Source organism: Ylistrum balloti, unplaced genomic scaffold (genome assembly GCF_031769215.1).
Source record: "Ylistrum balloti isolate Yb309-2 unplaced genomic scaffold, AGI_CSIRO_Ybal_v1 Utg371706, whole genome shotgun sequence".
NCBI lineage: Eukaryota > Metazoa > Mollusca > Bivalvia > Pectinida > Pectinidae > Ylistrum > Ylistrum balloti.
The window spans coordinates 142,401-157,109 of NW_026782859.1; the positions used below are offsets into that span (position 1 = coordinate 142,401).

Here is a 14,709-nt window from a genome sequence, read left to right on the forward strand (position 1 = left end):
CTAAAACATAAACAAAAGAACACTATAACATTTAATACTGATTAATATATAACTCTGTGTGGTCCTAAGCTGCATATTCATGGTGGTTTAAAATTCTCAGAAAGATGAGAAACGGAGTGGTCTGGACTTAAATGGTTGCGTCCTTAGGCACGGCACTAAACCCTTATAGTTCTAATATATCACATAACACGCTATATTTATACTTCAAGTATAACATCTCGTGCAACATTACCACTATAGCAAGATTTAAAACGGGAGGGATCATGACATACCACACGACAAGACATTGATATCACAAAATTAGAAATACAGGGCTATACAATAACTGTAATTGAATTAGCATACTTGTAGCACTACAGCGAAATATTACATAACTATACAAGAAGACAACATGCATTTACTGCCACTGTTACGATAATTATTGTAACGCTAAAGAATTTCATATTTTCCGCGTTTCGGAGAATAGCGGAAAATAATTGTCCTATAGGTACGGTATTCGGGTATCTTCGTGAGAGTTGTATGGTCCAATGGGAGTGCGACGCGTTGTCCGCACGTGCAAGTTAAGAAAGTGTGTAAGGGTAGGCGAGGTATCGGGCATTCTAGCCGTGGACACCCACAAGTACAGTCAAGAGAAATTTTGCCAAGTATTACATTTTTAACTGTATTTATTTCAGTACGGAATGGCTTTGAGTTGTTAAAAATCCAACGCGCTGAGCTTTAAGCATTGAGGGTTGGTACACTTCCTGTTTTCCTGATAGGTTTTCAGGTTGAGTGGCTCGCTTAGCTCTTTATCTATAATATATGAAAAACCTCTGTAACCAAATTTGTATATCATCACATTCCTCTGGCGGAATATATGTGCGGGTGTAAGAGTGTATAATATATGTTATAATCACATTTAACAAGTTAACTGTGTAAATATATGTTATATCATCACTTGTAACTGTTATAATATATGTTATATCATCACATTTAACAAGAACCATGGTAACTGTTTATAATATATGTTATATTATCGCATTGAACAAGAACCATGGTAACTGTGTATAATATATGTTATATCATCACATTTAACAAGAACCTCTGTAACAGTGTATAATATATGTTATATCATCACATTTAACAAAAACCTCTGTAACAGTGTATAATATATGTTATATCATCACATTTAACAAGAACCTCTGTAACAGTGTATAATATATGTTATATCATCACATTTAACAAGAACGTCTGTAACAGTGTATAATATATGTTATATCATCACATTTAACAAGAACGTCTGTAACTGTGTATAATATATGTTATATCATCACATTTAACAAGAACATCTGTAACGGTGTATAATATATGTTATATCATCACATTTAACAAGAACGTCTGTAACAGTGTATAATATATGTTATATCATCACATTTAACAAGAACCATGGTAACTGTGTATAATATATGTTATATCATCACATTTAACAAGAACGTCTGTAACTGTGTATAATATATGTTATATCATCACATTTAACAAGAACATCTGTAACTGTGTATAATATATGTTATATCATCACATTTAACAAGAACCATGGTAACTGTTTATAATATATGTTATATCATCACATTTAACAAGAACGTCTGTAACAGTGTATAATATATGTTATATCATCACATTTAACAAGAACCTCTGTAACAGTGTATAATATATGTTATATCATCACATTTAACAAGAACGTCTGTAACGGTGTATAATATATGTTATATCTTCACATTTAACAAGAACGTCTGTAACAGTGTATAATATATGTTATATCATCACATTTAACAAGAACCTCTGTAACAGTGTATAATATATGTTATATCATCACATTTCATGTCAGTGTGTAATATATGTTATATCATCACATTGAACAAGAACCATGGTAACTGGTTATAATATATGTTATATCATCACATTTAACAAGAACCATGGTAACTGTGTATAATATATGTTATATCATCACATTTAACAAGAACCATGGTAACTGTTTATAATATATGTTATATCATCACATTTAACATGGTAACTGTGTATAATATATGTTATATCATCACATTTAACAACTGTAACTGTTATATAATATATGTTATATCATCACATTTAACAAGAACGTCTGTAACTGTGTATAATATATGTTATATCATCACATTTAACAAGAACCATGGTAACTGTTTATAATATATGTTATATCATCACATTTAACAAGAACCATGGTAAATGTGTATAATATATGTTATATCATCACATTTAACAAGAACGTCTGTAACAGTGTATGATATATGTTATATCTTCACATTTAACAAGAACGTCTGTAACAGTGTATAATATATGTTATATCATCACATTTAACAAGAACGTCTGTAACGGTGTATAATATATGTTATATCATCACATTTAACAAGAACCATGGTAACTGTGTATAATATATGTTATATCATCACATTTAACAAGAACCATGGTAACTGTTTATAATATATGTTATATCATCACATTTAACAAGAACCATGGTAACTGTTTATAATATATGTTATATCATCACATTTAACAAGAACCATGGTAACTGTTTATAATATATGTTATATCATCACATTTAACAAGAACCATGGTAACAGTGTATAATATATGTTATATCATCACATTTAACAAGAACCTGTAACTGTGTATAATATATGTTATATCATCACATTTAAAAAGAACCATGGTAACTGTGTATAATATATGTTATATCATCACATTTAACAAGAACCATGGTAACTGTGTATAATATATAACAAGAACCATGGTAACTGTGTATAATATATGTTATATCATCGCATTGAACAAGAACCATGGTAACTGTGTATAATATATGTTATATCATCACATTTAACAAGAACATCTGTAACAGTGTATAATATATGTTATATCAACATCTGTAATAGTGTATAATATATGTTATATCATCACATTTAACAAGAACCATGGTAACTGTTTATAATATATGTTATATCATCACATTTAACAAGAACCATGGTAACTGTTTATAATATATGTTATATCATCACATTTAACAAGAACGTCTGTAACAGTGTATAATATATGTTATATCATCACATTTAACAAGAACGTCTGTAACAGTGTATAATATATGTTATATCATCACATTTAACAAGAACCATGGTAACTGTTTATAATATATGTTATATCATCACATTGAACAAGAACCATGGTAACTGTGTATAATATATGTTATATCATCACATTTAACAAGAACCATGGTAACTGTGTATAATATATGTTATATCATCACATTTAACAAGAACGTCTGTAACAGTGTATAATATATGTATATATCACATATATGTATAATATTATATCATCACATTTAACAAGAACCATGTAACTGTTTATAATATATGTATCATCAACTGTGTATAATATATGTTATATCATCACATTTTGTAACAGTGTATAATATATGTTATATCATCACATTTAACAAGAACCATGGTAACTGTGTATAATATATGTTATATCATCACATTTAACAAGAACATGGTAACTGTAATATGTGTATATAATATATGTTATATCATCACATATAACAAGAACCATGGTAACTGTTTATAATATATGTTATATCATCACATTTAACAAGAACCATGGTAACTGTGTATAATATATGTTATATCATCACATTTAACAAGAACCATGGTAACTGTTTATAATATATGTTATATCATCACATTTAACAAGAACATGGTAACTGTGTATAATATATGTTATATCATCACATTTAACAAGAACCATGGTAACTGTTTATAATATATGTTATATCATCACATTTAACAAGAACCATGGTAACTGTTTATAATATATGTTATATCATCACATTTAACAAGAACCATGGTAACTGTGTATAATATATGTTATATCATCACATTTAACAAGAACCATGGTAACTGTGTATAATATATGTTATATCATCACATTTAACAAGAACCATGGTAACTGTTTATAATATATGTTATATCATCACATTTAACAAGAACCATGGTAACTGTTTATAATATATGTTATATCATCACATTTAACAAGAACGTCTGTAACAGTGTATAATATATGTTATATCATCACATTTAACAAGAACCATGGTAACTGTTTATAATATATGTTATATCATCACATTTAACAAGAACCATGGTAACTGTGTATAATATATGTTATATCATCACATTTAACAAGAACCATGGTAACTGTGTATAATATATGTTATATCATCACATTTAACAAGAACGTCTGTAACAGTGTATAATATATGTTATATCATCACATTTAACAAGAACCATGGTAACTGTGTATAATATATGTTATATCATCACATTTACAAGAACCATGGTAACTGTGTATAATATATGTTATATCATCACATTTAACAAGAACCTCTGTAACAGTGTATAATATATGTTATATCATCACATTGAACAAGAACGTCTGTAACGGTGTATAATATATGTTATATCATCACATTTAACAGTGTATAATATATGTTATATCATCACATTTAACAAGAACCTCTGTAACTGTGTATAATATATGTTATATCATCACATTTAACAAGAACCATGGTAACTGTTTATAATATATGTTATATCATCACATTTAACAAGAACATCTGTAACAGTGTATGATATATGTTATATCATCACATTTAACAAGAATATATGTTATATCATTTCATGGTAACTGTGTATAATATATGTTATATTCACATTTAACAAGAACATGGTAACTGTGTATAATATATGTTATATCATCACATTTAACAAGAACCATGGTAACTGTGTATAATATATGTTATATCATCACATTTAACAAGAACTGTAACAGTGTATAATATATGTTATATCATCACATTTAACAAGAACCATGGTAACTGTATAATATATGTTATATCATCACATATGTAACAGTGTGTAATATATGTTATATCATCACATTTAACAAGAACATCTATGACAGTGTATAATATATGTTATATCATCACATTTAACAAGAACGTCTGTAACGGTGTATAATATATGTTATATCATCACATTTAACAAGAACCATGGTAACTGTGTATAATATATGTTATATCATCACATTGAACAAGAACCATGGTAACTGTGTATAATATATGTTATATCATCACATTTAACAAGAACCATGGTAACTGTTTATAATATATGTTATATCATCACATTGAACAAGAACCATGGTAACTGTTTATAATATAAGTTATATCATCACATTTAACATGAACGTCTGTAACAGTGTATAATATATGTTATATCATCACATTTAACAAGAACGTCTGTAACAGTGTATAATATATGTTATATCATCACATTTAACAAGAACCATGGTAACTGTTTATAATATATGTTATATCATCACATTTAACAAGAACCATGGTAACTGTTTATAATATATGTTATATCATCACATTTAACAAGAACGTCTGTAACTGTGTATAATATATGTTATATCATCACATTTAACAAGAACATCTGTAACAGTGTATAATATATGTTATATCATCACATTTAACAAGAACATCTGTAACAGTGTATGATATATGTTATATCATCACATTTAACAAGAACGTCTGTAACAGTGTATAATATATGTTATATCATCACATTTAACAAGAACGTCTGTAACAGTGTATGATATATGTTATATCATCACATTTAACAAGAACCATGGTAACTGTGTATAATATATGTTATATCATCACATTTAACAAGAACCATGGTAACTGTTTATAATATATGTTATATCATCACACTGAACAAGAACCATGGTAACTGTGTATAATATATGTTATATCATCACATTTAACTAGAACCATGGTAACTGTTTATAATATATGTTATATCATCACATTGAACAATAATATATGAACCCTGGTAACTGTTTATAATATATGTTATATCATCGCATTGAACAAGAACCATGGTAACTGTGTATAATATATGTTATATCATCACATTTAACAAGAACATCTGTAATAGTGTATAATATATGTTATATCATCACATGGTAACTGTTTATAATATATGTTATATCATCAACTGTTTATAATATATGTTATATCATCACATTGAACAAGAACCATGGTAACTGTGTATAATATATGTTATATCATCACATTTAACAAGAACCATGGTAACTGTTTATAATATATGTTATATCATCACATTTAACAAGAACCATGGTAACTGTGTATAATATATGTTATATCATCACATTTAACAAGAACCATGGTAACTGTGTATAATATATGTTATATCATCACATTTAACAAGAACGTCTGTAACTGTGTATAATATATGTTATATCATCACATTTAACAAGAACATGGTAACTGTTTATAATATATGTAACAAGAACCATGGTAACTGTTTATAATATATATCATCACATTTAACAAGAACTGTGTATAATATATGTTATATCATCACATTTAACAAGAACCATCTGTGTAACTGTGTATAATATATGTTATATCATCACATTTAAGAAGAACGATGGTAACTGTGTATGATATATGTTATATCATCACATTTAACAAGAACCATGGTAACTGTTTATAATATATGTTATATATGTTATATATATCACATTTAACAAGAACGTCATGGTAACTGTGTATAATATATGTTATATCATCACATTGAACAAGAACGTATGTTACGGTCTATAGTATATGATAAATACACACATTTAACAAGAACAATGGTAACTGTTTATAATATATGTTATATCATCACATTAAACAAGAACCATCTGTAACTGTTTATAATATATGTTATATCATCACATTTAACAAGAACCATGGTAACTGTAACAGTGTATAATATATGTTATATCATCACATTTAACAAGAACCATGGTAACTGTTATAATATATGTTATATCATCACATTTATGTGTGTATAATATATGTTATATCATCACATTTAACAAGAACGTCTGTAACAGTGTATAATATATGTTATATCATCACATTTAACAAGAACGTCTGTAACAGTGTATAATATATGTTATATCATCACATTTAACAAGAACATCTGTAACAGTGTATAATATATGTTATATCATCACATTTAACCATGGTAACTGTTTATAATATATGTTATATCATCACATTTAACAAGAACGTCTGTAACAGTGTATGATATATGTTATATCTTCACATTTAACAAGAACGTCTGTAACGGTGTATAATATATGTTATATATAAAATTTAACAATAACGTATGTAACAGTGTATTATATATGTTATATCATCACATTTAACAAGAACGTCATGGTAACGGTGTATAATATATGTTATATCATCACATTTAACAAGAACCATGTAACTGTGTATAATATATGTTATATCATCACATTTAACAAGAATCTGTAACAGTGTATAATATATGTTATATCATCACATTTAACAAGTAACTGTAATATATGTTATATAATATATGTAACTGTGTATAATATATGTTATATCATCACATTTAATCACAAGAACCATGGTAACTGTTTATAATATATGTTATATCATCACATTTAACAAGAACCATGGTAACTGTTTATAATATATGTTATATCATCACATTTAACAAGAACATGTAACTGTAACAGTTATAATATATGTTATATCATCACATTTAACAAGAACCATGGTAACTGTTTATAATATATGTTATATCAATCACATTTAACAAGTAACTGTTTATAATATATGTTATATCATCACATTTAACAAGAACCATGGTAACTGTTTATAATATATGTTATATCATCACATTTAACAAGAACCTGGTAACAATAATAAGAACATGGTAACTGTTTATAATATATGTTATATCATCACATTTAACAAGAACGTTTGTAACAGTGTATAATATATATATCATGGTAACTGTTTATAATATATATTCACATTTAACAAGAATTGTAACAGTGTAGATATATGAACATTTAACATGGTAACTGTGTATAATATATGTTATATCATCACATTTAACAAGAACCATGGTAACTGTGTATAATACACATTTAACGTGATCGAGAATCATACCTTATCAATCAAGTCACATTTAACGTGTATAATATAGTTATATCTTATCAATCAAGTAACATTTAACGTATGAGATATCATCACATTTAACAATCACATAACATATAGTTATACATTTAACGTAAACTGTATCGATATATGTTATCATCACATTTCATCAATCAATCAAGTTACAACGTGATAACAAGAACATCAAGTGTAACGTGATCGAGATATCTTATCAATCAATCACATTTAACGTGATCGAGATACCTTATCAATCAAGTCACATTAAACGTATCGAGTTATATCATCACATTCAAGTGACATTTAACGTGATCGAGATATGTTATCAATCAAGTCACATTTAACGTGATCGAGATATCTTATCAATCAAGTCACATTTAACGTGATCGAGATACCTTATCAATCAAGTCACATTTAACGTGATCGAGATATCTTATCAATCAAGTGACATTTAACGTGATCGAGATATCTTATCAATCAAGTCACATTTAACGTGATCGAGATATCTTATCAATCAAGTCACATTTAACGTGATCGAGATATCTTATCAATCAAGTCACATTTAACGTGATCGAGATACCTTATCAATCAAGTCACATTTAACGTGATCGAGATATCTTATCAATCAAGTGACATTTAACGTGATCGAGATACCTTATCAATCAAGTCACATTTAACGTGATCGAGATATCTTATCAATCAAGTCACATTTAACGTGATCGAGATATCTTATCAATCAAGTGACATTTAACGTGATCGAGATATCTTATCAATCAAGTCACATTTAACGTGATCGAGATATCTTATCAATCAAGTCACATTTAACGTGATCGAGATATCTTATCAATCAAGTCACATTTAACGTGATCGAGATATCTTATCAATCAAGTCACATTTAACGTGATCAGATACCTTATCAATCAAGTCACATTTAACGTGATCGAGATATCTTATCAATCAAGTCACATTTAACGTGATCGAGATATCTTATCAATCAAGTCACATTTAACGTGATCGAGATATCTTATCAATCAAGTGACATTTAACGTGATCGAGATATCTTATCAATCAAGTGACATTTAACGTGATCGAGATATCCCGCCTGTAGATTCAGTACTGATTGATCCGATTACACTCACTTTAACTCTCGGTCACTAATAAAGATAATCCCGATTAGCCTGCATTGTATACGCGTTTATTGTCTAGGGCGCATTATAAGCCATTTTCTGATTTCAAGATTTGACCAATACTTTCTGGTCACTGTTGAGTAAATACCCGCTGGACCTTTTAATACCAGGGGTGAGATGTTGAGGTATATTACAGCTTGTCCTTTCGTTTGTACTGCAAGGTTAAGTCTTGTGTACCGTCTATAGCCATGTAATCCTTTCAGTATAGTAATACTGTTACATGTAGCTGGTCATATCTTGATCATGTATATATAACCAGGAGATGTCCACTATCTTTCGTATTATGTATATCTACTATATCATGATGTAGAGATATTAAAACATTGTCTCTTAGTAGATATATCATAAATGGTTAACAATTATCATAATTATTAGTAAATCTTTAAAGGTTGAAATTGGGAGACATATCCTTTAGATAATAGAACATTGCCTCCTATAGTAGCATAACCTATAAACGTTTTTTTTTTCTTAGTTTGAAAATTTTACAACTTCAAATTCCAAACGTTTTCAAATCAGTTAACGATGAAAAAAACTTATGTTTGTAAAATTGCATCATTAAACATTTCTCGGCAAAAAACATCTCTTCGAAATTCAACTTCTAGACTGATCGGTTTTAGATATATATTTAAACATTGTAATAAAAAATTCAGCTACATTTTGAATTTAAAAACGTTTAATCAGTCTGTGTTATTATAGAGATATATATGATAATAGAATGAATGCTACAAGAATCAATTATAAATGTCTAATCGCCTGTTTTATGATAAGGTATATAGATAATATCCACTAATAATGATGGTTGTGATTGTCACACAAACCTATTACACCAGGAACATATCTAAATACTAACTTCATTTTGTAAATGTAAAATCGAAGGCTGTAGACCCTCACCCAGAAAAAAAAGATGGGGTGCCAATTTAAGCATCCTTTGGCCACTCAGCGACCATGTGAAATATTCTTCTTTCCTGTACAATATGAAAGTGGATGTGTTTGATGCTCATTACTTTGCCCGTTGGTCCCGATTGTCCCGTTCTTTTATACTTTGTTCTCATTTGAGAACGTGACATTGCTGACTTGGATTGACCAAAGTCTACATGGCTAGTGTCGTCGATAAAGCAGAAGACGCTTACTCTTCCGCAACATCTGCTCTTATTCACCTTGTAATTTGTCAGGAGTCTCCGTGTAAATCTTTCTTTTGTTCATATTCTGCCCTAGTTTTATTGAATTTGAGTTTCGATTATGGCTATGTTGACATGTGGGTATTTTCTTGGGTTTTGCTTTGTTTTTTGTCTGTTTTCAAAACATGTTATAGCAGACAATTCAAAACACCAGATCTTTTGTGAGTTCATGTATTATTTGAAGATAAATTCGGGAGAGGTATAAAAGGAAGATGGTATGATTAAGTTCCTATAAACTCAATATTGGAGTGAAAATGAAGGTCCTGTTGTGTTTTCTACTAAATTAATGTCAGGTACACACCAGCGTACATATACAGCCGGCCTTAATGTATATTGCTGATAGAAAATAACACGTGTTATAAACACGATGATAATTATAAAAGTTTCAGTATGTACACATTTCTGTTTATAGTATATGGATTAATGTTTTTTACCAACATTAATGTAGTTTTATTTGTATCTGTTTCGTCGGGATATTTTTCATTAATATGCAGATATTAAGGCGATTTCCAAGTCTTTTTTTTTTGAAAATGGATGCAAGATATCAATTTCAAAAAGAATTATTAATTACATTAGCATTATAATTATGCGAGGTCGAACATTTGGATTATTTAAAATGTGACTAGGAACCTATTGATAGATTATTGCGTTGCTATACAGGTTTAAATTATAGTGTGGCATTTAGAGCATAACATTAATTGTGACGTCATTCTAATATGTATATTTGCTGATACTATCCATACAAACGTGCTTCTTTCTTCCCACCATCATTACTGTCAAACTTTGACATTTTGTAATATACCACAAGTGATCGATAGAAAAGTCAAAATGTAGTCGGGGAGGTGTACTGGCACCATAATTAAACAGATTTCGTAATTTTCAGATATCAGATAATATTAGGACAAAGTACATTATATGTGTATATTCTAAATCGTGTTACTATTCGAATAAATTAAAATATGGCGTACAGGTTACCAAAACCACATAGTGGAGCGAAACCACATTTTCTTGACGACCATTTGTGTGTGTTATGGTGACGTTATCTCCATTTAAACAATTAATATTGATCAATTGAAGGTTGGTCGGGTGGCGCAGCGGTAAAGCACTCGCTTTTCACCTAGCCGTCAGGGGTTCAATTTCCAAAACGGACATGAGTTTTCCCCAGGTACTACGGTTTCGTCCCTCAGTAAAACCCCTAGCGCTTTCCATGCGGGCAAACAAGTGTGAACATTATAAACTGATAGCTTTTTTCGCAATTGTTGTAAAATAAACAAAGTTTAGGGTAAGAGAAGGCGAACTTGTTTATCAGGACTTAACTGTTAATTCAAAGACATACACAGCTGAGAAAGGTAAATAGTGTTTTGGCATTTTATTGTGTACATTTGATGAACATCTGACTTACAGATAGAACAATCATAAAAAAATTAACAGAGAGGATATCGCAGACAAGTAATTAGCTGTCATGTTTCGTCGTACACATATGAAAAACATCTATGAAGGTTAAAAACAATTATTATTAAAATGTTTTGAATACTTTGATTGTGTTTCTCAAGCAGGAGGAATTGCATTCGTTAAGTTCGAAATCAGGTCAGAGGATGTGCGAGATAATGTAAATTACATGAAAACTGCCACTAATTATAATTCCTCAATATTTCGCATTGCGCCCAGTAGTTTCATTTGTTCAGTAGCCAGTGTCACAATCCCAGAAAGGTCTATTCTGTCTGAAGGTACTCTAAGGTACCTACACTTATTTACATCTTTCCACATCTCTTGGGCACGGCGCTTTCTCTCCTCTTCTGATATTGAAGACCTGTGCATTCCCTGCCTCATTTTATTTAGTCTTGATGCCTTTGCCCGCTCTCCGGCTTCCCTACGTGTCTGTCGGAGGACACTGTCAGGTATATCCATGCTCGGAGCAATTACTGACATCTGTCGATTCTTCTTCTCCATCTCCCTAATATACAAGTCGAGTCTTTCCAAAAACAATTCCTTTTGATCTAGAATGTCCTGTATCCGTTCTTGTTCACCAGATATTAACTTCTGACGCCTCTCCTCATATGGGTCTTCGCCTAGGTATTCTCCGATTTTATCGTCACTGCCAGCAAAGATGTCCAATCTGGATGGAGCTGTGCTGTCTCTGTCCTGTATCGAGTGACAAGAGAATTGGCCAGCGGAAGCACTGCTATATCGTGTCACGTTAGACACTCGGCTTAGACTTAGCCGGTCCGGCCCTATATCGTATCCTTCGTCCCCTTTATCTGTCCTCTTGGGCTTGCCATCCTTATCTAAAGACACAATGGCATCGTCCTGACTTTCCGCGAGGTTATTCTGTAATGGTTTCCCTAGCAGGTGAGGTTTCCTGTCACCTAATCTAGGAACAGCAAGACAGTTCGAGTCATTTGATGAATTTCCAGCTTCCTGTGCTGAGGGATCAGGACAGACGGACACTGCGTCTGTGTCTATGCGAACATGCATTTTTTTAGGACTATTTTGTTTGGGATCATTGACATCTTCTGATGAAGTGCAGTTTTTTGATTCTCGAATTTTCGTCATTATACTTTTGACAGAGTTAACAAGGATAGATGGTGGCTTAGTAGGGGATCCGGCTAATGCAGGACTTCGAGGACTCCGAGGACTTCTCGGGCTTTTTGGACTTTTAACATTATTACTATTGGCAGTATCCAGATCCAAAGAACGATGACTGAACTGTCCCGGCTTTGATATTTGTCTTCCATAAGAAGGTTTACTACGTGGCGTTCCTCTTGGCAATTCAACAGTGTCGAGCAATACACCTGTAAGAGGAGAACAATGACTGCAATTCACATCGTCAATTTTAGCACAGAAGGCGATTTACAAGGTTAAGATGAGGATCTTTCCTGTATTCAACTATAGATCATCCATACTTGCATAATATTTGTATAAGTATTTGGTATCAACGGCGTTCACCAGACCTCCACATTTAATGAAAATAGGTCTTCAAAACATTTTTCCTTTAAATATTTTTGACTTCTTTGTTATATTTATTGTCATAGTTTGTGTAGTAGGGGACTCATTTTCATCCTGATATATCTCTTAAAACGTTCAAACTTTAATAAAAATAATACTTTAGTTTAACTACTAACCCCCAGGGAATATCGTCCTTGATGAGATATTTTTGCTTCTCGTGTGGGCTTTCTATAATCTCAATACTAAGTAAAGCAACTTTCAATATAGCAGAAATTAGAGAAAATTTGAATTACAACAAACGAAAATACATCGTGTACTATGACTATTGAATTGCATTTAGAGTTATGATTTATAATCATCAAATAGTGGAAAAATTGTATCAAAAGTGGCAAACAACCGTCACCAATTTTACAAAAACATAGCTTAGTATATAACACCATTTGTTACGAATTTCATCGTTCTAAACCTATTATCCGATCTAGTGTAGCTCTTACCGACAGAACCGTGCTTAGATGCATCTTGTCGCAAGTTTAAAGACGATGACAAACTTCTATCGCTGGCTCCACTGGTTGTGTTCGGCCTCTGGTACCCTCTGTCATGTGGTACCAGAGACTCAACACTGTTTCGTGTGTTCTGTCTCATCAGAGGATTTGCACTTTTGGCCTTTCGGGTATTATCTGTACTTTGAATTTTCAAACGTTTCTCAGCGTCTGCTATCCTCAGAGCTCCACTGCTGTTCATGTTTTTGTTGATGTTTGGCATTTTCCCTCTTGCTTCTAAATCCTGCATGGCGGCCAGGTCCTCGGCATTAAGGTGAGATTTGATACGTGATACTTTGTCCTTGAAACGCTTGTAAAACACTCGGATCCCTCTGTTATCAAGATCTATAAGTTTGAGGGAATACAGTGCTTCTGCGTCAAGGATGCTTAAGTTTTTCTGAAGACATCGCTGTTCCTTCAAATTGAAGCGAAATGCGTTTATCTCCTTGTCACTGTTTAGAATCTTTGACCTCGACATTTTCTGAAAGTGAAGACAATATTGTAATATTTTTGACATAGCTTTCATGATTGTAAATGATTTTATTTATTTACGTTTTATTTCTCATTCTGTAATAGTATATATATTTAAGATATTGAAATAATTTCAGGAAATGGATTGATATAATTTTAACGACATGGCTCTTTTTTCCTTCATTGTTTGTAATATTAACAAGTATTGAAGTGACAATTTCATATAAAGATGTCAACCAGTCATTTTGTACATA

General features: G+C 30.6%; 1 protein-coding gene across 1 annotated transcript; it reads right to left on the reverse strand.

Annotated features, from left to right (window-relative positions):
- Positions 1–12,134: 12,134 nt before the first annotated feature.
- On the reverse strand, positions 12,135–14,462 carry LOC132563385 (uncharacterized). The gene is made up of 2 exons (XM_060228148.1): positions 13,940–14,462; positions 12,135–13,291 (listed from the first exon to the last, which is right to left on the reverse strand). The coding sequence occupies exons 1-2, from the start codon at positions 14,460–14,462 to the stop codon at positions 12,135–12,137; spliced, it is 1,680 nt and encodes a 559-aa protein (XP_060084131.1).
- Between the last annotated feature and the right edge of the window lie 247 nt (positions 14,463–14,709).